Source organism: Euprymna scolopes, chromosome 7 (assembly GCF_053919585.1).
Source record: "Euprymna scolopes isolate OS-2025 chromosome 7, ASM5391958v1, whole genome shotgun sequence".
NCBI classification, from domain to species: domain Eukaryota; kingdom Metazoa; phylum Mollusca; class Cephalopoda; order Sepiida; family Sepiolidae; genus Euprymna; species Euprymna scolopes.
This window is the reverse complement of record NC_136488.1, coordinates 20,566,032-20,591,887: the sequence shown is the minus strand read 5'-3', so window position 1 is coordinate 20,591,887 and position 25,856 is coordinate 20,566,032. Positions and strand designations below refer to the sequence as shown.

The window sequence follows — 25,856 nt, the reverse complement described above, 5'->3', positions numbered from 1 at the left end:
ACGAAGCGAGAGCATGCTATGCGCGTGGATTAAATAAAGGATTCCCTTCGAAATTCCGTGTAGATTCTTGAGTTTGACAAAAAGATGTAAAAGTTCGACAATATATTCCTAGTAGAAGTTTCATCGACGTTTACATCGGCTGAAATGTTGTAAGAAGAACACTTATGATGGGAACAATAGTCCGAATAATCCAAATACAAACGATCGTGACCGACTAATAGATGGATAGGAACTTATTATGGATAGTCTTATGACACAAAAGATACGTCCATTTTATCGACACGCATTTCATGGATATGACCTTTAAATGCATCAGCTTATGATGCTCCAATTTGAGAGCTTTTGGAGTTTAGGCATGTAGCTATCCCTTAGTTACCATTACAGACTATCCACTCTGATCTTCTAGGGATAGTACCTTTCAGAGTTCCATATATGTGTTAAATAGAATGTATCTTGTGCATATGACCGAACTGCCTCAAACCCCATGAGTAACGCGTGTACCTCTACCTTGACTCGACACTTAATATTCCATCTGTTCCCAGTCCTTTTTATGCTTACTGTAATTCCCAACTCGAGAGATCATAAAATTCTTTGGTCCTGGCGATGATCTTAAAAGACATCCAGTGGTGCTGATAGGTCCAGTTTGGCCCGGAGCAGTGATGACTTTAGGTATCTGCTGCTACCAGATCAGGCTGTATGAAGATTAAAAGTGAACAGTAAAAAGTTGAATCCCGAGGTGACATTGATTGAGTCCACCTGCAAAGTGACCCATAATATGACTCTCTGAAATACCGAGAATATTTCTTTGCGTCGTAAAGCCTTAACCTTATTACTAGATTGTACGGCTTCGAGTGTTATCAGTCGACAAAGTAAGCAGAAACTTTAATGAGAGATGATTTTTCTGGGTTGTCTGTTTACTTCGTTTATGTCTTTATAGAAATGTGATTCTCGGAGTGTATTTATTTCGTTGCCCCTTGTAATCATGAAAGAGGCAACTCAGGTTTTTACATTATTTTATATAAATTCTTCTTTCGGTATTTTTGAAGAATTTTGTCATACAAAAAGCCAATACGTCCTAAGATGGAGAACTGTGGGCACATCTAGGTGGGGAGCTGCTCTAGCAGTGTCAGAAATTTCGTGAAAATAGTGAATAATTCCACCCCATCTTTCCAAGCTTATAACTCCTCGAAAAATGAAATTCAAGCCCTAATTTTTTTTCAATTAAAGGAGCAAGGACCAAGGTTTTATTAAAAAAAAAAAAACAATGTGTTTTTTTTAAAAAAAGGTTTTAAACTTCGGACTTTACAGGTAAATTTCTAAAAAACGGATTTTTTTTTTTGTTTTAAATTTGAATATATTATTTATTGACCTTTTCTCTTCAATTTGTGATATATAAAACTATTAAACATAAATTAATTATTTACTTTTTAATAGACATTTCAAAATGAGAGGCGTGAATTATTCTACCCCCTGTCTTTCCAAGCTTATAACTCCTCGAAAAATGTAATTCAAGCTCTAATTTTTTTTTCAATTAAAGGAGCAAGGACCAAGGTTTCATTTAAAAAAAAACAAAAAAAAAAAACAATGTGTTTTTTTTTAAAAAAAGGTTTTAAACTTCGGACTTTACAGGTAAATTTCTAAAAAACGGAATTTTTTTTTTTTAAATTTGAATATATTATTTATTGACCTTTTCTCTTCAATGTGTGATATATAAAACTATTCAACATAAATTAATTATTTACTTTTTAAGAGAAACTTGAAAATGTGTGACACTTACACAAATGGGTTTGGCGTGAATTTAAAAAAAAACGTTTGTATAAAATATTATATTCGGTTTATTGGAAAGAACATAAAATTTCACATTGACCCTGAAAATATCGTAAAAATAGAATCAATAGAAAAATTTTTATAGATTTTTAAAGTTTAAAAATTGAAAAATATTGAGTTCGGAAAATTCATTACTGTTTTTGAAAAAAAAATTTTTCTATTACTTTTAAAACAACTGTAATAGTTTATTTTGGAAGTATAATCCATAAAGAAAATAAATAACCCACTTTTAACAGAGAAATTATGAGATTTTTATATTTTATTCGCAGTTTCGTGTTAGGGGTGTCAAAAATTCCTACAAAAATTCTGATACTGCTAGAGCTGCTCAGAGCACCCTTTCATGCCTGGACAGGGTAGAAAACCGACTCTCAAGTCTGGTGGATGACGTCCTTTTCTCCTGCCTGCTATCTCTCTCACAGAAGAGATGTTGCGAGCCTATCTTTGCTCTATCGTTATTTTCATGACCGATGCTAGGCTGAGCTTCACTCTATAGTCCACCTAAATACAACCACTGTCAATAATTTCCCTTACTCTCTATCTGTGCTTAAAACTAAACAAAACTTCCGCTTACAAACATCGGTAATAAACTCCACAGGCTAAAATGTCCGATGGTTTACGATATTATGATTGCCACTTGTCGTAAAAACTACCGCTCCCTCCTCTCTCTATATATTTCCTATTTCTTCTCTACTAGAAAAAGAAGAATGTCGAAACCGGAAGTGACATAAAATTTGAAATCCTATCAGATTGTCACGTCTGGTATTCAGATTAAATATTTCCTTAGATTAGATGAACAAGAAAGTTTTCTGAGAAATCGCTGATGAGGAGGAGAATTGTAAGCAATAATGACATTGAGGCACTTTACTTTTAAGACATCTCGGTATGTTAATTCGATCTTTTCAGACTTGTCGTTCCCGCATTCCTATTGGAGTCTTTTTATCGGCCTATAAGTTTTAACTAACCCTTAGTTCCAAATATTCCAAGTCATTTTTGGCCCAGAATGACAACATCTGCTATGGTCTCATCTATCGTTTGATATAAACTTATCGTTTGCAGATTATTGTTTTTAAATATACGCATCTGCAAAACAAATGTAATCCAGTATTATTTGAAGATATTAAGATCTTGAACCATAAGAACGTTTAAAGAATACTTTTTCCTGCCTTGACAAGGTATAAAACTGTCTTCAAAATCTAGTGGGCGGGAAACCTTTCACATCCTTACGTCCTCTTTCATATAGAAAGGACGTTGCGAGTTTATCTATGCGTTATTTTCATGCCAGGTGTCTCATTGGGCTTCAGTCTATGCCCCTTCCCTGCAAAATATTCACAACAAATAATTGTCTACCTACAACTGTCAATAAGTTCTCGTACGCTATATCTGTGCTTAAAATAAAACGAACATTCCACAAGCAAAGTTTTTTTCGTAGAACTGTGCCGTTGAGCTGCTTCCCAGCTGACTATAATATGGCCGTTTTCAAGTTTTTTTTTTATTACATTTTCACCCCAATCAAACTACATTGCCACTTTGATGTGGAGAGCTACTATCAGAGACATAATTTGCAGGGATGCTATGCAGGGAGATGAGCAACAAGATGTCTGTTTACATTACTCTTGAACTTCTGCATGTCAGTACAGTTGGGGAAACAGGTACTCAGAAAGGAATTCCAAAGTCTTGCAGTTCTGGGGAAGAAACTATTAGAGTAAAAGGCTTTCTTAGATCTATGTACCTCAACTGTGTAGGTGTGGGACTTTGCTGCTTTTCGGGCTTGTCAGGGCATTTGAGTTGAGGGAGTACAAGTGCTTGTAGTTCGTCGGAGCATCAATTATTAAAATACTTGTAAAATAGGCAGAGGGATGCAACATTTCGTCGATGGGACAGTGACTGAAGCCTAGATGACAGTTCAGGACCTATCAGGTTAGCGACTCTCTTTCGAATCCTCTTCAGAAGTGAAAGACTAATAGCAGATACACCAACCTAAATGTAATAACAATACTCCATACATGGGCGAATGGTGGCCTAGTAGAAGTATGGGATAGTCTAATTAAATAAGCTCTCGTTGAACCGTCCTCTTGAATAATCAAACCTTATCCAAGTCATTATTATTTATCATCACGGTGTTGTCTCATCGTCTACCCAACACTCATTAACTCTTATACTCGAGATATATGGGCTTTGATAGCCAGGCATCTCCTTAGTAAAACAAATAGTGTGACATAAAATCACTTAAATGCTATCGTAAAGAAATAATAAAACGAATAACCATTTCAAGATATTAAGAACTGGAAATATAATCTTATGCTTTGATGTAGCAACAATAATCCTAAAATAGTTTATATGCCAAAAAATGAAAAACACTTCCATCTCGAAACGTGCAGATCTTTAGGGATGCATTAGGTTCAATATATGAGAATATGACGTCAAATCATTGTGATAAATGTGACGTAATTTAGGTTACATGCAGCAAATCTTTTGTGAGACCCTAATGATGTAATGGATATAAGTATAGATTATGGAATTGGTTGAATCGGTTTCCGATTACTTAATTTAATGAAACTGTAATATTATTTTCTGATTAGCTACGAACACACCAATCAATCTATGGATAAAACAAAACGGTGTTAAATTATTTTACAAGTGTTTCAAGTGTACATTTTTTTTCTACATTTTGTCCCTTAGTCCTCACGTTCCATGAGTTATTTATCTGATAAAGGGGAAAGAAGTGCTGTTTTTTTCATTCGTAATCTATCCATTTGACATTTATCGTTGACTAATTTGTTTTACCTTGAAATGGTATTTTTCTAGCGTCTCGTATTAAAAGTGGCTGCATGTTTTTTTCTAAAGCGATTCATATAAAACGAATAATCCAAAAACGTCGGAGTAACCAAGTTCTATTTACACTACGATGCATAAGTCGTTTTCTAAATGTCGTTTTCTCCAGATGAGGATAAGGCTACAGTCTACTTTATAGTACTTTGGTATAGTTTAATGCTCAATCAATTGGCGAGTTTCTCATCCGTATTTGATATTGAGCATCAAATAGAAGATCAATAAAGCATGAGAAAATATCGTCCGAAATCCTTTGCGATATTTGTTGGCTTTTAAATAAGCAACATCAAAATCCTCCATTGAAGCGTAAACTATTAAAAACGTTACTATATTTTAACTTATTACAAGGTTATCTCGGCTCTCTAAATCAACAGAGATTAGACCATTCCTGTAATAATCGTATTGCAGTGGGATGTTAGTTCTGTGCAGTTCTAGGAGGTCCACCATCCCAGATCTTGCCTTCTCTCTTTCAGAAGGGGTTAGTTTATTGCTAATCGCCTGGGACGCTCTTAATGGGAAATGCCAACAGGACAGCCTATGTACTTTTTGTAGGTCAGAGTGCCCCTCTTCAGAGGCGCTGACTTCTCAATCCCACTTTCCGATCCTGGTGTCTAACTTCTTGCAGTAGGAGAGAAATGATAAAATGTCAGGGTTATCCTAAATGGCTATGTGCAGTCATTTAACAATCAGTTAAACAAGTAATCGAAAGAGTTGAATAAAATACAGGTTGGAACGATAAAAGTGCGCTCATAACGATAAAAATACTACAGCTTTATTTTAAAACTTTTATTGAAAAAATCAATTTAGGTAACTTGATTAATTAGTAGAGCTGATATCAATTCAATGTAAACGTCTCCAGCCTCAGTCACTGCTTCGATACGGATCCGGAATTGGGAGCATGCCTTTTTCACAAGCGCCGTCAGGAGCTCGGCGAATACTCGGCGGATGGCGGCGATCAAGTTGGCTTTGGTGTTGTGGGATGTCATCTTGATGATGTTTTCGACATATGATCAAACGAAGTAGTCCAGCGGGTTTAGGTCGTGGGAGGAAGGAGCCTGTGAAAGAAGTTGTAGCACTCCTTCTGAAGCCAAGTTTGGGTCACTTTCGACTAGTGGACCGGCGTCGAGTTCTGTTGCCACACCCAGGGTCTGCCAGGGTCCATCTGATTGCACCAGGGGATCACCACATTCTTCAGCACATCCAGATACATTTTGACTTTCGAGCCGACTTCGAAGATGTGAGGTAGCATGATGCGGCCTTCTTTTGAAACGACATCATCATCCTGGGCGCGTCTCTGTTATTCGTGGCAATCCAGCGATGCATTTTGAGGGTGCTATGAGGGGCGTGCAATAAGTAATGCCCCTGACCTACTTCCCATAGCAGTAGAGCAACGAAACTTGGCACAGTTATTAGTGTTTCTCTACATAGGAACCAACCTGAGTTATGCATTTCTCTCATCATTTGATGCAGCTCTGGAAACCGTTTTTGTAGAACACCTCAGGTTGGTCCTCCAACCACTACATGACTTCAGAAATCAAGGCTGCATCATCTGGGAAATGCTTTCTTTTTAAAAACAACTTCATGGCTGGGAAGAGTTGAAAGTAAGAGGGTGCAAGATCAGGAGAGTAGGGAGGATGGGGGAGGATTTCATAGCTACACGCCCGTGTTTCTGATTTGTCGACATGCGAGTTGTGGACCGGAGCGTTGTCCTGCAGGAGGACGGTGCCTTTGCTGATCTTGCACTGCCTCTTGATTTTGATAGCTTTCCTTAATTTGCTCAAAAGTGAAGCATAATAAACTCCTGTAATTGTGGTACCCTTTGCCAGGAAATCTGTCATCATTACTCCGTCCTGGTCCCAGAAGACTGTGAACATGACCTTGCCAGCGGAGGGCTGCACCCTTTCTTCTTTGGAGGTGGTGACCCCAAATGCTTCCACTGCATTCACTGGGCTTTGGTCTCTGGATCATAGTGATGGCCCCAGGTTTCATCCTGTGTAATCAGTTTTTTGAAAAACTTTGACTCATCTTCTTGGCACATCTCCAAATTCATCTTCGAGCACTCGACGCGTTCTCGCTTCTGGAATGGTGATACAAATAGTAATGCGCCGATCTTCCAAAATGGCAGCCTCAACTTGACGGACAGATGCCTCATCAATGGCAGAAGGAGGGGCGACCAGGTCTGGGAGCTGTTTTCACAGACTTCCGGCCATGTTTCAATTCACGATGCCAGCGTTTTACAAGGTCATATGATGGGACATTATCACCATGAGTTTCTTTCATTTCATCAAAAGTTTCCTGTGGTGTGCGTCCTTTCAAATACAAAAACCGGATCACTACTCGATATTCAACATTTCACACCTGACTCAGTGCAAGCACCTGTAAAAAAGAAACCACGATTAGTTCAGAGCTGTGATCTATATAATATTCCGAAACTGCTTCTAAAAGTCTAAATTCGCAAAATTTGGCTTTAAAAGTGCTAATCTAGCAACACTGGACAAAAATATGAGAGTGATCTCTATTGGATGTAACTACGTTTTTGAATATCATTATAATAATATATGATCATTGTTGTGATTGAGTGAAAAATGAATTTCGGCGTCCAGCGATTCTTCACCGAAGAAAAGAGTTCGCGAAACATCATGTAAAAACGAAACATTCGAAAGAAACAGACAAAAGAGAACAAGTTTCTGCCAAGAAGTGCTGGATTGTAGGTATAAATTAAAGATGTTATCTTACAATGTAATTTTATCATTTGTATTGAACTATGTAGCACAATATTACTTTCTGAGTATTTATTAGTACTTATTAATTTATCTCATTTGGGTCAGTTCTATATTTAAAATACAATGGATACCATATCCATAGAGATGTTAATAAACTCATATTTGTTGTGTGTTATTGTTTTTTTCTGTTTAAACAAATAATGTTTACGCTATTCATACAAATATAAGCTTTATCAAAACGTATTTGTTGATTAAATATATTTCTTATGCTGCGGAATTTCCACAGGTCACACTGGTTTGAAAAATTCGATTTTCATTGATTTCCTACGCTAGAGTTTGAAATAGCCTTTTAAGCGCAGATGCACATCTCAATGGGATGCATTTGAATAATATCCGTTTTTGTTTTTCTTTTCGTTCAAAACATCTCGATTTCAGTTTTGTCAGGATTTAATTTCTGTTTTGTGTCATTCCTCAATAAAACAGGTGAAGCAACAACATTTTTTTTTTTTTTTTTTGCTTTTCTGCGTCGTTGGAAAAGATTTTAAGATCGTGTTTATCGAAACAATAAAGAAATATCAGAATGTGACACGGTTTGTTAAACCCGGTTTTTGCAAAAATCCGAAACTAGCAGAAAAATATCATGAATTTCTGTTTTTTTTTTTGTTGTTTTTTTCATTTATTTATTTTTCTCGCTTTCCTTGTGAACATTTTATTTCCTTTGTTTCTGTGTTTGTTTGTTTTTTGCTTGTTTGTTTTTTCTTGTTTTCTGGGGGGGGGGGCTCTCTATTTTTTACTGTCATGAATAAAGGCAATTTTTGATCATGAAATCTAATTTTGTTTTTTTTTGTTCTTTTTTGTTTTTTCTCTTTTAGGTAAGTGATTTTATATTTTCAATATATGTGCAAATGTATGACTACCAAAAGATGAGGCGAATTTATGAATATCCTTTCCAGGTGTTTTACGTGAGTTCAATTCCTGTTATTTAAAATACGTTATGACACCAAACTGTGTTTCACTACAGAACTCTTCTTGAAAGGGTTGGATTATATTCAATTACCTGCAGTTATATTTTTTCTAGATCTACTAGTGTAGGCTTTGTCAGCAAAGGGAAATTTAGAAGAGAGTTGTTTGTGGGATCTAAGCTGAAATTGGGTGAACCGTGTAAACGACCTCATGGTCGCTGGATAGTAGGGGGTGGTTTATTGATGCCTATTATTCCGCACACTATTATAATTTTTTCCAGAAATCGTGAGTCCTTAATTTTTACAACTCAATACGTTTCCTGATATTTTCGGCATGTTTTTTCTTCGATGCAGCTATAATGATTTCTAATATTTATAAATGATTTCTAATATTTATAAATGATTTCTATTATTTATAAATGATTTCTAATATTTATAAATGATTTCTAATATTTATAAATGATTTCTAATATTTATAAATGATTTCTTATATTTATAAATGATTTCTAATATTTATAATGATTTCTAATATTTATAAATGATTTCTATTATTTATAAATGATTTCTAATATTTATAAATGATTTCTAATATTTATAAATGATTTCTAATATTTATAAATGATTTCTAATATTTATAAATGATTTCTTATATTTATAAATGATTTCTAATATTTATAAATGATTTCTAATATTTATAAATGATTTCTAATATTTATAAATGATTTCTAATATTTATAAATGATTTCTTATATTTATAAATGATTTCTAATATTTATAATGATTTCTAATATTTATAAATGATTTCTATTATTTATAAATGATTTCTAATATTTATAAATGATTTCTAATATTTATAAATGATTTCTAATATTTATAAATGATTTCTATTATTTATAAATGATTTCTAATATTTATAAATGATTTCTAATATTTATAAATGATTTCTAATATTTATAAATGATTTCTAATATTTATAAATGATTTCTAATATTTATAAATGATTTCTTATATTTATAAATGATTTCTAATATTTATAAATGATTTCTTATATTTATAAATGATTTCTAATATTTATAATGATTTCTAATATTTATACATGATTTCTAATATTTATAAATGATTTCTAATATTTATAATGATTTCTAATATTTATACATGATTTCTATTTGTACTTGACTTATGGCAGACGAATCGGCCACTGTTCTCATGTTGCATGTTATTCTCACAACGTTTTGACTGATGTAACCTTCGACCTTTTTCATTTGCATGTTATCGATCTTTGGAATCCGTACGGAATTTCGCATCGAACAATTTATTAAGAAGATATATTGATTTTATTCGATCAGCCATGACCGGATCCAATTTCAAGTATATATATATATATATATATATATATATATATATATATATATATATATATATATATATATATATATATATATATGTATGTATGTATGTTTATATATATATATATATATATATATATATATATATATATATATATATATATATATATATATATATATATATAAACATACATACATTCTTATTATTAGTTCGTGTTCTGTGCAAATTCAACAACATCCACCTGTACAATGTCGGAGATCTAATCGGCTGAAACGTTGTGGGAATAAAATCCATTATGAGAACAATACATCTGAATAATCCAAACAATACAAATTATCAATCCTCATCTAAAATAAAAATACACTTCTTAATCTACTGCTATTGTTTTGATAGCAACATTTAAAATGAAAGTTTTTTTCCTGAATAAAATCGATATATTGACAAATGAAAATTAAGCGAAAAGATAATTGTTTGTTTTTTTTAATTAGAAAATTGAAAGAATTAAGAAATACAAATTATTTCATATATTGGCTTAACCCCTCCTCCTCCTCCTCCCCCTCCCCCTCCTCCTACTCTTCCACTTGAAGGTTGTTTAGGTGTGTCCATAGGATTGTACAAACTCCCACCCTCGGATTGTACTGCTAAATCACGTTGTCATAAGATACTGACTTCCTAACATAAAAATGTACCAAACATTATTGTTATTGTATATAGCTTTCCCCTTGCAAAGCTCAAACATGTTCTGCAAAGTCAATAACAAACACAACAATTATCCTCTACAAAACAACCAAACCAAACAATATGAATAAATATTTGTAGATATAAAATAAAAAATTATAAACATTTTTTTTACGAAAATTACTGAATTCGGTATTAAATAATCAGAAATTGATATGTCATTAATTAAAACAATCAAACCTCCGCCGTAGGTTAAACCTCTTCAATCAAGTTTTAACGGAAAATATAATTGCCTTCGTAAGCGTTACATTAATGTCTTAAAGGAGCGGCATGAATGGGTCAGACAGTGACCTCAAAGTTAGGATGAGACATATGGAGGGATTAATTGTTGTCGGAATGACGCATCCAGCTGCGTGAGTGTGTATTTACACAACACAATAACAGTGATTTAATGAAGAGACCAGGAACACCATTGTAAATAATAATTACTTGTAATAATTGTTTCGGGAACTGTCATTCACAAATTGAACTGTCACAGACATGCCACGTGACAAAGATTGGTGACTCTGGTAACACACTAACAACAGTTTGGCGACCAGAAAACGAATTGCTACTTACAGATAGATACACACTAACAAAAACAAGGTAAATCAACTCACACACACTGTCACACTGCCGAATACTTACATACATATATTTCTTACATACGCATGTATTCAAATTTTTAACATTTTGGCTTGTGATTATTTACTGAACTTACTTTAGCCAAACACGTGTTTGCACTATGAACATCTACTAGCAAGAAAACAACTCTTATATTCTTATCACTTTTATAAAACGGTTTTGTTATAAAATTTCGTTTTCTCCATTTTCATATACAAAATTCTGTTTATGCTTTTAGTCATCACTCATGACCCTGTCAATCTTTTAAGCTTTTTTCTATCTTATATGTATGCATGTATTATATTTCTCCTATTCTTTCTTTCGCTAAAACAATAACTTAAATATCCCACTATTTATATTAAATTTCGGTGTGGTTCTTGTCTGTGCCCGAAGACACTATAGCAACAACGCACAAATGCTTATTAACAATACAATGTTATGTTTTATATATATATATATATATATATATATATATATATATATATATATATATATATATATATTCTTATTAACCGGCATCGTTCGGGAATATTTTTGCTTGCATTCAGCTTAAATAACAGTTTAAATTTAAGAAACAAAAATTGTTGGGGTTGTAAATATGTAAAATGCAATGGTTGAAAATTCAAATTCTTTGACGTAACATTCACAGGACACGTGAATTGGAACAAACATATTGAGAACATCGCCAATACTGTTACAAAGAAGGCGGGCTCCCTTTTCTGTGCTAGAAAATCACTCACACCAAAGAGTATCACATATCTTTATAAAGCCATATTTCGCTTGTGCATGGAGTATTGTTGCAGCATCTAGGCTGGTCTATCTACCACTAGTCTCTCCCTCTAGACAGGGTTCAGTAAAGCGCTTTCCATCTAATAGATCCCGCACTGTCAGCTTTATTCCAACTCCTGTCCCATCACCGCATTGTTGAATCCTTGTGGCTGGTTTCCAAGTACTTTGATGAACTCCTAGCACTTATGTCTTCTTGACGTACATAACTTCTGACTACCACAATGCACAGAAAAATCCCACCCTTCACTGTTGAGATTCTACATGCGAGAAAGGCTTTTACTCAACACTTTCTTCCTTCAAACTGCTGGATTTTGGAATTCCCTCCCTGTTTTCTGCTTCCCCAATTGTACTCTTTTTTTGTCTTAATCGATGGAAATATGACAGTGAAGTATTTGGGAATAGGATTTGAAGAGTGTCGGTTTTATTTTTGCAGTGTATGTAATACACACGCATACGCACACACATACGCACACACACACACACACATACATACATACATATATATATATATATATATATATATATATATATATATATATATATATATATATATATATATATATAGACTAGCATTAAAGCCCGACGTTGTCCGGGTTTTTGGAGGTGTATGTTGAGCATTAAAAAAAAGCAGTCAATTTTTTTTAATGTGACCCCTATTATGACCCCTTAACATTTATTGTTTTGGACTCAAATCAAGTTATTAATTAGATCTATGTCCAAGGGACCTATATCAAAAATTGCAAGTGTTTAGACCCAAAATTGGCGGAGGAGTTTGGTAGAGTTCTCCAAGGTCAAATCGTTGAACTTTGACCTCTTAACAGCCAAATTTCTGGGTCCTTGATATGACCTTAAACTATATCCAGTGGTGAGGCCCCAGCTTGCAGGCTTTGAGGAGTGTCAGCCTTTAATTGGCATTGCTTCCAGGTCCACTCTGACTCGGAGTGGTAGTACCTGTTAGCTGTACCAACTATGAGTTAAATAGAAACCGACTTGAAAACAATAAATATATTCTATTAAAAATTTTTCTTCAAAATCTTTGGATTCAGCATTAAATAACCTGAAAAGGGTTGGTATGCCGTAAAACAAAAACAACCAAGCAACCAAGCAATTGACCAACCAAAGTTCTGTCCGAAAACGAATTACAAAGATTTCCCCAAATCTCAGTACCCTGTATATCAAATTTCGAGTCTGTAGGCTGAAAATTGACAGAGTTATTGCGTAGGAAAATGCACACACACAGACACACAGTCCCACACAGACACGTTCACTTGTATATATATATATATATATATATATATATATATATATATATATATATATATATATATATATATATATATATATATAGTATTTATATCTGATGGTATTTAAGATACTTTTTATTCCAATACTAGCAATGTTATCGATATCCGGTCGTAAAATACGCATAAATATTATTTTTAATTCATGCAGATTTCGTATTTATTATTATGAATTGTGTATTGATTATCATCCAATATATATGGTAATGATTTCAAAAGTTTTATAAAACAAATATGACTTGGGTTCCACACGCTAGAATCGACACGAAAACGTTTAGCGCTCCAGTCTCAGCCGTTATTTATCTCTCCAGCGTTTTTACCAACAGATGGATAGGGAAAGTTAAAAATTAAACAACTTTGAACTATGAATGTTTCATTTTACACATATGAAAATGTAACAGCATGAGTTATAGGTTTATTCGACTTACTCTGTCATGGTCAAGTATTTTTTCTTCAGCTTTAACCCATTTAGCAGATATTCTTACAGGCTAAAAACAAAATCAAAATTGTTCCACAGCTCTAACTCCTCTATATATTAAGTTTCAAGCCTATAGACCAAACATTCATAGAGTAGTTCGGTAAAGACTTTCCATGCACACACAGACATGATCACTTATATATATATATATATATATATATATATATATATATATATATATATATATATAATGAAATAAGAATTACAGTAAAGTTTACTAAAATAATACAAGATGGCAAAACTAAAATATATTATAAATATTGAAGAGTTAATATTTATAAAGTAATCTCAACCAGATGTAATAGGATAAAACCAAATAGGAAATAGAGCTTATAATAAGAACAAGTAGTTAATAAAACATGTTAGAAAACACTTTGAAAAAGAGTTTTTAAAAATATTTAATTTTAAAAAGGAAGCACAAAATAAGTGGATAGTCCTTAATCCACAGAGTTTCGAAGAAATACTTTCCTTCTCATCAGATGGAAGGATTTAACAAAATGCGGGATAGGATTTTGCTTGCAAAAGTATTTAATGAAACTACAAGTAAGTCATAGATCTTACTTGGTAACAAATAGTGAAGCAGATGAGATATGGTGAAGAAAAGGGTGATTTCACGTGAATGGATAGTCTAGTGAAGGGTAAAATCCAAAAATCAAAATCAAAAATAGTTGGTTAAGTTTCCATTTCCACAAGTAAAATCCAAGGGAATCACGTAATTGGAAATGGACCAAAATAACACAAAAGGCAGAAATCTGTGAAATAATTCACAAATGGGGGCAAGGAAAAAGGAATGAGTCCAAATAATATTATTAAAAGGAAGATAAGATGTGCGTAGAAAAAAGAATTTAGAACAACTGTCAAGGCTGGGCCAATTTTGGACTTATTTTGTGCTTCCTTTTTAAAATTAAATGTTTTTAACTCTTTTTAAGTGTTTTTAATATGGTTTATTAACTACTTGTTCCTATATATATATATATATATATATATATATATATATATATATATATATATATATATATATATATATATATATATAATGTATTTTAACATATATATATATATATGTTAAAATACATTTTTGTGTTCTAAAACATTTTCATTCTAAATGCTACGAAATTATGCAAAATGTAGAAAATATGCATGAATACAACTGATCGTAATAGTTAAATGAAAACATCTAATGAAAAATCATAAAAAATGAGTAATTTATTAAAGTTCGTTTTTCAGAGAATATATAAATTATTAAAACATTATTTATTCGCTTGCATATCCATGACAGTATATTAAGAAATTTGTTTTAATAATTTTTAAATTGAAAAAGTATGCTTTTTATATCAATGTACGTGCGACGAAAAACTCAACTTTATATAGATATAGACATGTTAAATATTAATTCTTTAATATTTATAATATACTTTAATTTTACCATCTTGGATCATTTTGGTAAATTTAATTTTAATTTTTACTTCATATATATATATATATATATATATATATATATATATATATATATATATATATATATATATATATATTTAATAAATTCCACAGCCAAACAACGTCGCAGCCCACAATAGCCCTGACAGTCCGGTTACGGTTCGTTGACTGTCATGGCTCTTATTGGCTCTTATAGGCTCTTGAGGGCTGCGACGTTGTTTGGCTGTGGAATTTATTATATATATATAATCATTATTTGCATATTAGTGAAACATTTCGGTCAGTCTCAGAAGAAATTTAAAAAAACATAAATATGACTTAACAGACGCCAGTTTTTGCATATTAGCAAAAACATTTCGGTTGGTCTCAACAGAAATAAAATAAAACAAAAATATGATATAACGGGCGCCATTTTTCCATAAATGTCTGCAAGTTATATCCAATAGGACACATTGGTATAACCTATAGATTTGCGGAAAGATTATGTATTTTGTGTTTTGTTATGGCGAAGTGATTACGAATGAAATTGTATATATATAAAGCAGTAAATGTTTTATGAGGCTTCAAAATTGAAATCAATATGAGTTATAAAAATACAACTATTTAATGAGTTCAGTTAGTAAAGCAGTGCATTTAACTTTTATGTCAAATTGTGTATACGTAATATTACTAATATTTATGATATAAGTAAACTGTGAAGGATTGTGTTTCTTTAAGTAATAATCCAAGATGGCGATGATAAGGGCAGCTTTGCAAAAAAAAACTTATTTTAGCCACTGAGAATATTTCGTAATTTTAATGATTTAAATAGAAAACTGAAAATAAAACTAGTGTATTCACATTTTGTTGGCAAAACATTGAATGAAAGAATGAAAGTATTATAATTTTTCAAATAATAAGACTCGTTTGGTAATGTTTCTTATGCAAACAAAAATCAAAGATAGTGTCAATAAGAAACACGAAAGCAATATAAGGAAGAGTAATAATGGAATACTGAACATCAGAAATTGTAACCTATTAAATGAATTTCCCAGTGTCATGGGTAGAGTAAAAGTAAAGATAAAGTAGGAAATGAATAGTCCTACCACTTCTTTATCCATGACAAAATAATGTAATATTTATTAGGATTAGATATTAGAATCTGTCAGGTTGACAAGAAAGTTGTATTTTTTAACTTTTAAATTCAGATCAAGATATCTCGATTAAAACAAAAAATTATTGATGAAAATAAGCACCATCAGAACCAACACACTTTTGTCAACGCAAAACAAGTGTATTTATGCCAGTAACGAGAAAATCTTGCCTTCTAGTTACGATGATGTCGCTGAAAGCGTTTTTGTTATCGCTTAAGTTTGCCAAGCATTTCTCACGCAGAAAGTTGTCAAGATGCTTACAAAAGTGGTAGTCGGTAGGTGAGAGGTCTGTAGAGTATGCTGGATGAGGCAGAGTTTCGTGGCCTAATTCGTTCAACTTCTGTATGGTCGGTTTAGCAACGTGCGGTCGAGCATTATCGTGAAGGAGAATTGGGTTTTTTCTGGTGACTAATTTTGGGTGTTGTCGAAGTTTCTGATGTATTTTATCCATTTGTTGACAGTACTTTTGCGCCGTAATGGTTTCGCCAGCATTCCGAAAACTATAATGGGTGTGACCGATAGCAGACCACCAAACAGTCAGCATAAATTTCTTTTGGTGCAAGTCTAGCTTTGGGAAATGTCGTGGAACTTCATAGGCGTCTAACCACTGAGCTGAACGTCGCCGGTTATCGTAAAGAACCCACTTTTCATCGCAAGTCACAACCCGGTCTAGAAACGGGTCGTTCTTCTGGCATAGAAGAAGAGAAGATAATACTTCATAACGGGGTTTTTATTTGTTGTCGTTCAATTGGTGAGGCACCAATTAATCAGGTTTTTGTCTTTCCAATCTCTCTCAAATGGTTGAGAATCGTTGTATACGTTATGCCTAAATCAGAAACAAGTTCTCGAACAATTGTGCGTGAACTGACTTCGACTAAAGGCTTTAATTAATCGTTGTCAACATTCGATAACCGACCACTACGCTCATCATCTTCAAGACTCTCGTCGCCGCCACGAAATTTCTTAAACCACCATTGAGCTGTGCGTTCAGTAGTGGTCCCTGGGCCAAAGGCTTCGTTGATATCGCGAGCTGTTTCTGCAGCTTTTCGGCCTAGCTTTAATTGAAATAAGTAAAAATTGTGCTAATTTGCTTTTTTCCGTCTTGTATTCAACGTTTTTAAAAGGAGACAGAATTTAAACGATTAGACAGAACGAAAAACCCTCTTTGAAATTATATGTAAAATAAAGGTATTATCACAACGAAAACTTATTTGGAAATGCATCATTTGAAATCAAAATTAAAAATTCTGCAAGAAGTTTCTTCTCAATCTAATAGTAAAATTGGCGTCAAGTAAAACTTCGTGTTTTTAGCAACATAGTTTTTTTCTCCCGAACTGCTAGATATGTGAATTACCTTACGGGTCCTCGCTTTCCTGACTACACTGACATGCAGAAGTTCAAGTGTAATACAAACCGACATCTCGCTGCTCAACTACCTATAAATCTTGGTCCCAAATAGTAGCCCTTTACGGCAAAGATGTACTGTACCTTGTTTGGGTTGAAACAACGACACACAAAAGAAAAACAGAAAACTAATGTAATGTGTAGCTGCCGTCATCGTGAGCAGCAGAATAAAATGTGATGAAATAAAAAAAAAAGATTATGAAAATTGGTTAAACAAATCATTCAATTGTATTAAATTGCTGCAATGCATCACGTGGCCCTTTAGCACCGGATTAGTGAAACAAAATGTTGCGATAGATGATGGATATTGTGTTATCGTCCAGAGTTTACAATCTAAAACTGGTCTACCAGGCGAACACGGTAATTATTTCATTTTGTTCTAAGCATTGTTAAATATGCAAATAAGTTATTTTATATCAGTTTATTTCATGCTCCCTCAGAATTTATTTTCCTAAATAGTTGTTTGTAACTGCCCCTTTTTTTCTTTTCTTTTCTTTTTTTTTCTTTTCTTTTTTTTTTTTTTTTTTTGCTTTTGTTAGTTTTTTTTTTCACGGTTTGTAACTGCCCCTTTTTTTCTTTTCTTTTCTTTTTTTTTTGTTTTTGTTTTTGTTAGTTTTTTGGGGGTTTTTTCACGGTGTTACAAAATTACCAAATAAAATTATGAAAAAACTCAGTACCAATCTTGGGATTTTATTTGTGATGACCAGTGTAGTTACACAATGGAAACTTTTACTTATGTATAGGTTTCTTCTATGAGTTAAGAAATATCTGCTATAAACTGTTTTTATTCAGATGGTTTTGTTAGCTTAAACTTTAATCCGATTTAACAAGTTTCCACTACTAACGATTACTACGCTTTTATCCTAATAACTACTGTACACTCATTAATCTTTATCCTCGAATGGTCTTCGGACCTTGATAAACGGTGACTCCTTTGTAAAAAAAAAGATGGTTGGATTATTCTACCACTTTAGAATGTGCCTCATTTTCGACGCAAACCTCTACCAGCACAAGAGCCAAATACGTCATAAGATGGAGTCCTGTTGTCACATTTGAGGAGGAGCTGAAAACAGTAGCGTTTTCTTGATAGTGTACAAAACCGTTTTCGAAATCTGATGACCGATTACTTTTTCGCATCCTTCTTTTCTTACAAAAGAGACGTTGCGAGTCTATCTCTACTCTATCATTATATATCATGACAAGTATTCGACTGAGCTCCAATCCATGCCCCCCACTAATACATTCGCAACAAATACTTCCTGGAGCCACATCAATCGTCAATAATTTTTCCCACTTTTTATCTGTGTCTAAAACAAAACGAAAATTCCATGGGCGAAGTTTCTTTCCTAGAACTGTCCATCTGTGGAACACAAAACTGAGGGACTGATTCTTAGCTGACGATAACATGATCGCTTTTAAGTCTAATGTAAATAAGTTGCTGTTGAGCCGTCCTCTTAATTAAACACTACCAAGTTCCGACATAACGGATCATCATAGTGTTGCCGAACCGTCTTCCCGACACTCATTAACCTGTGTCCTCGAGTGGCCTTTGGATCTTGATAAACGGCAACGTTCCCGTGAAAAAAAAAGAAATGCGAATCCGGGTTACAGTTAGGATGTTGTCAGTTTCTCCACATTATGAAAAGGAATAAGTTTATAATGATTAGGCGATAATAATCTATCAATATTTTGCTATGTTTTTGTCAAGCTTGTTTATATTCATATTATATATGAGGCAAAACACACGTACACGCGTATGTCTGTCTATACGATTATTTCTTGCACTCTTGTCGAGGACGTCGTTAGAAAACACACTGATAGCGAGCGACATGTCTCGGCGTCAAGCAGTCTGCGATTCGTCTGTTCTGTTTTCCACGTGACATTTTTGGCGCGAATGTCAGCCCTCGCGTAAAAGTGTTTTCTCTCTTCAAAATGGCTAAAGACGTGAAGGGTCAGAAAGGACAAAATCCACTCTGGCATCGTTGCGAGTATTATAAATTGTCGGTCGATGGAAGCGTGAGGAGGGGAGAGCGTGTTTTGGCTTACTGAACACTCACTCATCCTTTTTTCTTTTTTTTTTTTGCGAATGACGAAAATACTGGAAACTAAAACGAAATCTGCCAGACAAATCTCTGACACGCTCTCGCATGCGTATTCAAAAGGTTATCCGGCATCACCCGGATTATTTACACGATTCTATCTGTTTATATCAAAAGTACAAATAATTGTTCATGGCTGCATGATATTGGAGGACGGCAAGAGAAGGCTTACGATGAACGAGTACAGCTACACTTTCGTTATCTTTTTATTCATTAATGCCATTAAAACCATTTTGGTAAGTACTGTACATAAGAATAAAAATACCAGAGTTTTATTTTCTGTTGTTTTCTTTACTCGTGATTAATCCAAACAAAGCATCTTACTACTTGGACGTCAGGGGTTAATGGTTGAAACCATGTTTACATGGAACTATGCAAGGAGGTGAGCAATATGTCGGTTTACATTACAGTTAAACTTCTGCATGTCAGTACAGTCAGGGAAGCAGGAAACTGGGAGGGAATTCCAAAGTATATATATATATATATATATATATATATATATATATATATACATATATATTTAAATTTTATTTAGAAAAATATAATTTTTCAAAACAAAAAAATATTTGAACAAAGAATACAATTCAAATTTCCTTAATCCATGGCTTTTCTATGTAGGAAAATATTAAAATTTGGTTTGATATCATCTTGCTATTCAGTACATACTTAGAAAATATATTAAACATTATTTTGCTCTCTTGGATAATGAGCAATTCTTATTTCGCTGGGATTGTCTTATTTAAAAATATTTTTCTCATGAATATTTTGTAAGACTTGATACCACAAGATTAAATAATCTCTGATCCAATTCATTTCATTATATATATATATATATATATATATATATATATATATATATATATATATATATATATATATATATATCGGAGGTAAAAAAAAGCTCTTAGAGTAAAAGATTTTCTAGCATAGTGAAGGGGTGGGATTTTGTTGCTACACAGGTTTTTCGAGGGTGTGTTCGTCGAGGGGATACAAGTGCGATAAATTCATCAGAACAAATTCCATTAAAACACTCATAAAACAGACAGGGATGTAGCATTGCGGCGATGGAGCAGGATTTGGAGCTTAGTTGACAATGCGGGACCTATTAGATGCGATACTCTGTTTTTGACACTGTCTAAAAGGGAGAGACTAGTGATGTATGAACAAGCTCAGATTTGGCAACAATACCTATGCGTGAGCGAATTGTGGCTTTGTAGAGATACAGGATACTTTCAAGCGTGACTAATTTTATAGCACACTAAAGATCTACTTTTATGTATACGGAAGTTTAAAATTTCTTAAAATCGGAAAAACAAAAACTAAAAAAGAAAACGCGAACGTGATGGAATAAAAATCAAAAACAACGAATGTGATGCAAAACGAACGATGTTAATACTTTTTAAAAATCTGAAAAAAACAAAACAGCGAACACGAAAAATGGCATAAATAACCTTGTTTCAATATTAAAACTGAAGGTGTGTGTTGGGGGGGGGGTAGATGGAAAGTAAAAGTAATAACCATATTTAAATATTAAAGAAAAACGAATAAAAAAAAACAGCGAAAAAGTTTTGGGAGAGAGGTAGGCTCGAACCCGAAGTTTTCATTCTTATAAGTTATTTATTTAAGCAGTTTACTCTAGAATCCATATTCATGTCTAAAGGATGACTAGTGTTCCTAAATTATGCTGGCTATAAACAGAGTTGAGAAGGAAAGGATAAAATACTAATGTTTTATTACGTAGGACATGAAAAGAAACGGACATGTAAAGACAATCTCCATCATTTCAGGAGCAGCTGAACTCATATAAAAATAATTTCAAAAACAACCTGGCAAATATACTCGGTAAATCAAATGCAATGAAAGATACAAACATTTGCCATATATATGGGGGGTCAAGGGTGTGAGTTCGTTATACAAGCGGTGATTTGATTTGAATAAAATAAAATACGATTCAGCTGCACCTGGTGCTATTTTATTTTATTCAAATTAAATCCACGCTTCTATAACGGAACTCACATCCCTGGCGTCATTCTCCCGTAGCCAACGCACCGTTTTCGACATTTCAAAATACAACCGCTGAGAAACAACGTGCGGATCTTTACTGCTGACTTTTCTTTCTCCAACTTAACAACATGGCAAAAAAAAAAAGAAAAACATACAAACAAAATACTGAGGATGGAGCTTGATTCCGAAATAAATTTAAATTATAAATTTCAAACAAGAAAAATATTTTTTTCGTAATATAGCGCACCTGATGCGCATTTTATACACACACACACACACACACACACACACATATATATATATATATATATATATATATATATATATATATATATATATATATATATATATATATATACAATGGGTTAATAAATTCCAACGAAAGAAAGATGTATATTTAAATAACTGACACCTGAAATTATCTTGTACCTCTATAAGGCCACTATTCGGCCATGTATGGAGTATTGTTGTCACATTTGGGCTGGTGCATCTGCTACTAGTCTCTCGCTCCTAGACAAGGTTAAAAAAAGAGTCGCCAATCTGATAGGCCCTGAACTGGCATCTAAGCTTCAGCCTCTGTCCCATCGACGAAACGTTGCATCCCTCTGCCTGTTCTACAAGTATTTTAATGGTGAATGCTCTGACGAGCTGCAGACACGTGTGCCCCCACGACGTAGACACCCTCGACAAACCCGACAGGCAGCTAAATCCCATCCCCACACAGTAGAGATCCCTAGATGTAAAAGATCTTTCTACTCCAATAGTTTCTTCCCCAGAACCGCTAGACTTTGGAATTCCATTCCAGGATCCTGCTTCCCTAACTGTACTGACATGCAGAAGTTCAAGTGCAACGTGAAGCGACATCTTGCTGCCCAAATCCCAACATAGTGCCCCAGTAGTTGCTGCCCCTGATAGTAGCCCCCTACACCAAAGTAGCAATGCGCATTGTTCGGGGTGAAAATGTAATAAAAAATAATATATATATATAATTTGAGTCATTCAATGAATTTTAAAAATTTATGACGTGATGTGTTTGAATTTAAAATCAAAATCATTTTTTTAATTAATTTGGTGCAATTTAAAAACATTATCTTTGATCTAGTAATTAATGATATAGATATAAAATTTTCAATGATTTTTTTTAAAGTGCAACAGAATGTACATTACATAAAATAAATCCAAGGTAATTTTTTTATTCAATTGAACTTAAATTTTTATACCTTACTTTGTAAAATTTATAAAAGTGCACTTTGCAGATAAATAAATAACAAATTGAATCTTGTACCTTTATTTTTAAAGCCTATAGTAAAAACATTTTGTTTAACAATTTTCATGCTTTGGATGAAATGCTTTTCTTACTTGTGTGTATATATATATATATATATATATATATATATATATATATATATATATATATATATATATATATACACGATGATTTTAACATTGACAGGCGAGACTCACTCCGTTCATTCAGAACAAGGCCGATAGCCATTAGTCGCGTGCTATCGTGTAATGAATTGGGGATTGACATAGAATTCTTAAAGATAAACTAAAATGACCGAAAAATGGGCTGAAATGACTTAAATAAATAAAAAGTAAATGACTTTAATGAACTTAAGGATGAATTGAATGACCTTAAGAATGACTTGAATGCTTAAAAATAACTGGAATCCTTCAAAAACAACTTGAATGATTTGGAGAATGACTTGAATGGCTTTGAGACTGACTGGTTGTAAAGTGGGTGATCATTTTACATTAAATTAATACTAAAAAGTGATCCCCCACTTTATATCACAAAGTTACAAAGATAAGTACACTTTGATCTTGGCCAAAAGGCCAAGAAAAGCTGTATTTATTTGCTCCCCCATCGAGCAAATTAGGCACAAGCCCCATTTTTAATGTGAGGAGTGAAGGGGAAATGGGAACCAACTCCCCGGTGAGTAGGGGAGCTGGATAGTGACAATTGGCATGAAGGGTTGCCCCTACATTGACCAAGGTCTTATATGTGGGGTTGCCCCCATATATGGTATTTGCTTGCAGTATCTGCCGGAACAGATACTACACTTTGATATTGGCCAAAAGGCCAAGAAAAGCTTTAAAAAGCTAAGAACAGCATCTATTAACAACAGATCTTAACCAAAAAGGTCAAGCTCAAAAGTGTTACGGACATACCGACAGACCGACCGACCGACCGACAGATCGACCGACCGACCGACCGACCGACAGATGGAGTGACTTATAGAGTCGCTTGCACGCAACTAAAAAAGTGATGTTGGGATAGGTCTAATACGCCGTTGTGCAGATCTACCAAGTGAATAAATATTTCACCGTTTGTATTTAAACATCTATAAATATTGTGGGTGATTCTTAACTTCATCTATACCAATCGTTCTTATCCGTTTTCTTTACATTTTGCATAGTACGTTCGTTCATTATCTCTGCTGTTCTTCTAACGTTAAGCTAATCAGATCGTATGAACTAGTTCCCTGACTGGACGCTAGTCTACATGCAATGTTATTTTTAACAAAACAGGTATCCATTTACACACCTGCAACATCTGATATTCGCAAATAGTCATTATCTAAGGACTAACCAGACTGAACGTTGCTTAAACGTGACGTAAAAGATAAAGTACTAAATAAAATTCAGTTGAAAATGTCAGTGGCACTCTTCTGGAGGTTGAAGGTTCAATAATAAGTGTGGGTGATACTCGAATTTTAAGATTTCTAATCCGCCATTGCTGACAGAAAGAACGCATGCTACCCATTCCGTTTGAAACTGAGTTCGACAGATATTTCCGAATTCGACAAAATACATATACTATATATTTGAACGTAACAATTTATTACAATAGTGATTTCATTTAAAATAAAACTGTTTAACAATAAAAAAATTCCAGTATTTCTACAGAATTTTAATTGAACTGTATGCAATTTTATTTTATCTTATTAACCTAAACTAATTTTTTATTAACCTTTACTTAGTTTTTAGACTTGATTCGTTAAAACCGATTTAGTTCTGTTCAAATTCTGTAAAACCACCACAATTTCATTTCAGACATTATCACTACAGACGAACATAGCCTCTCTAAACAATACATGGACAGATAAAATAAAGTCTGTGATAGTTCGAAATAAATATTAACCCCTAAATTTAGGGTCTATTCCTTGCCTTTCTAAATTAGATTGCTTTTTTTTACTGTCAAAGCTTGAGGAGGTTTAAGGGGATAGAAGAATAGCGAACCCTGAACTCGACAAAATATTCGCATCGATAACCAACATTGCAACCAATAAGAGACGAGAGCCCGAAAGGGACAACAAGATGTGCATCGTTGGAATGACTAACCGAATTATCAGCCAATCCGGACACAGATTGTTTTTGTCAAAGGCTCTGCGAGCGTTGTCATGGAGACGCAGTGCTGTCACTTTGGGAATGGCACTCTGGGTGCAGATAAGGAAGAGGAAGCGGCCGTTACTGGAAAGTCGCTTCCCGGAATCGGGTCGGGTTGAGGGGGAGGGGCAAAATGGGGAAAATAAGGCAATAGTACTGCAGCTGCAGCTGCTGCTGCTGCTGCTGTTGCCACTGCTAACTGCCACAGACGAAACATTTCAGTGTAATGATTTTGTTGCAATGAAAAAGTCTGAGGACGAATGTCTCAGGTGGAAAAACTTGTCATTAATTCTTAATCCAATCCTAACACTAAAAACGCCCGTTTTTCTCTCTTATCAAAAACGCTCTTGTTATTTCTCCTTTCTGTCCGCCATCTTTTCTACGTTCTATTATTAAAATCATTTTCTTTCATCGCATTTTTCTTTTTTGCTTTTTTATTGCATTCTTTAAGTTTCCGCATTCTCGCTTTTTTATTTCTTTCATTTTCCTTTCCTTTATATATTTTTTTATTATTACTTATTCTTTTTCATTTTTCGCTTAAAGTTTTCATTCTATTTTCTTCATTTTTCTCTTCCTTCGTTCTTTTCACTTTTTTATTTTCTTTTCCATTCCCTTTGTCTTTTCATTCTCCATATTTTTTCATTCTTATATTTTTCATTCTTATATTTTTTCATTCTTTTTCATTTTTCATTACATTTTTAGTCTCTCTTTCCCATTTTTTTTTTCTTTTAAAACTCTTAACTCTTGCCATTCACAAATGACGTTGTATTAAACAAGGCCGATAGCCAT

The 25,856-nt window shown here is 33.4% G+C and overlaps 1 protein-coding gene across 2 annotated transcripts in view; it reads left to right on the top strand.

The window, feature by feature from the left end:
• The window catches only part of LOC145279627 (solute carrier organic anion transporter family member 4A1-like), a 286,183-nt gene that overhangs the window by 99,427 nt on the left and 160,900 nt on the right, over nt 1–25,856 (top strand). The window contains exon 1 of one of the 2 annotated variants that reach the window (XM_080130840.1): nt 8,288–8,341. The exons of the other annotated variant lie outside the window; for it this stretch is intronic. Coding sequence (XP_079986966.1) covers nt 8,303–8,341 — 39 coding nt within the window. The 5' untranslated portion in view covers nt 8,288–8,302. Of the gene's footprint in view, nt 1–8,287; nt 8,342–25,856 lie in introns of those variants that run through there. 2 annotated transcript variants of the gene reach the window in all.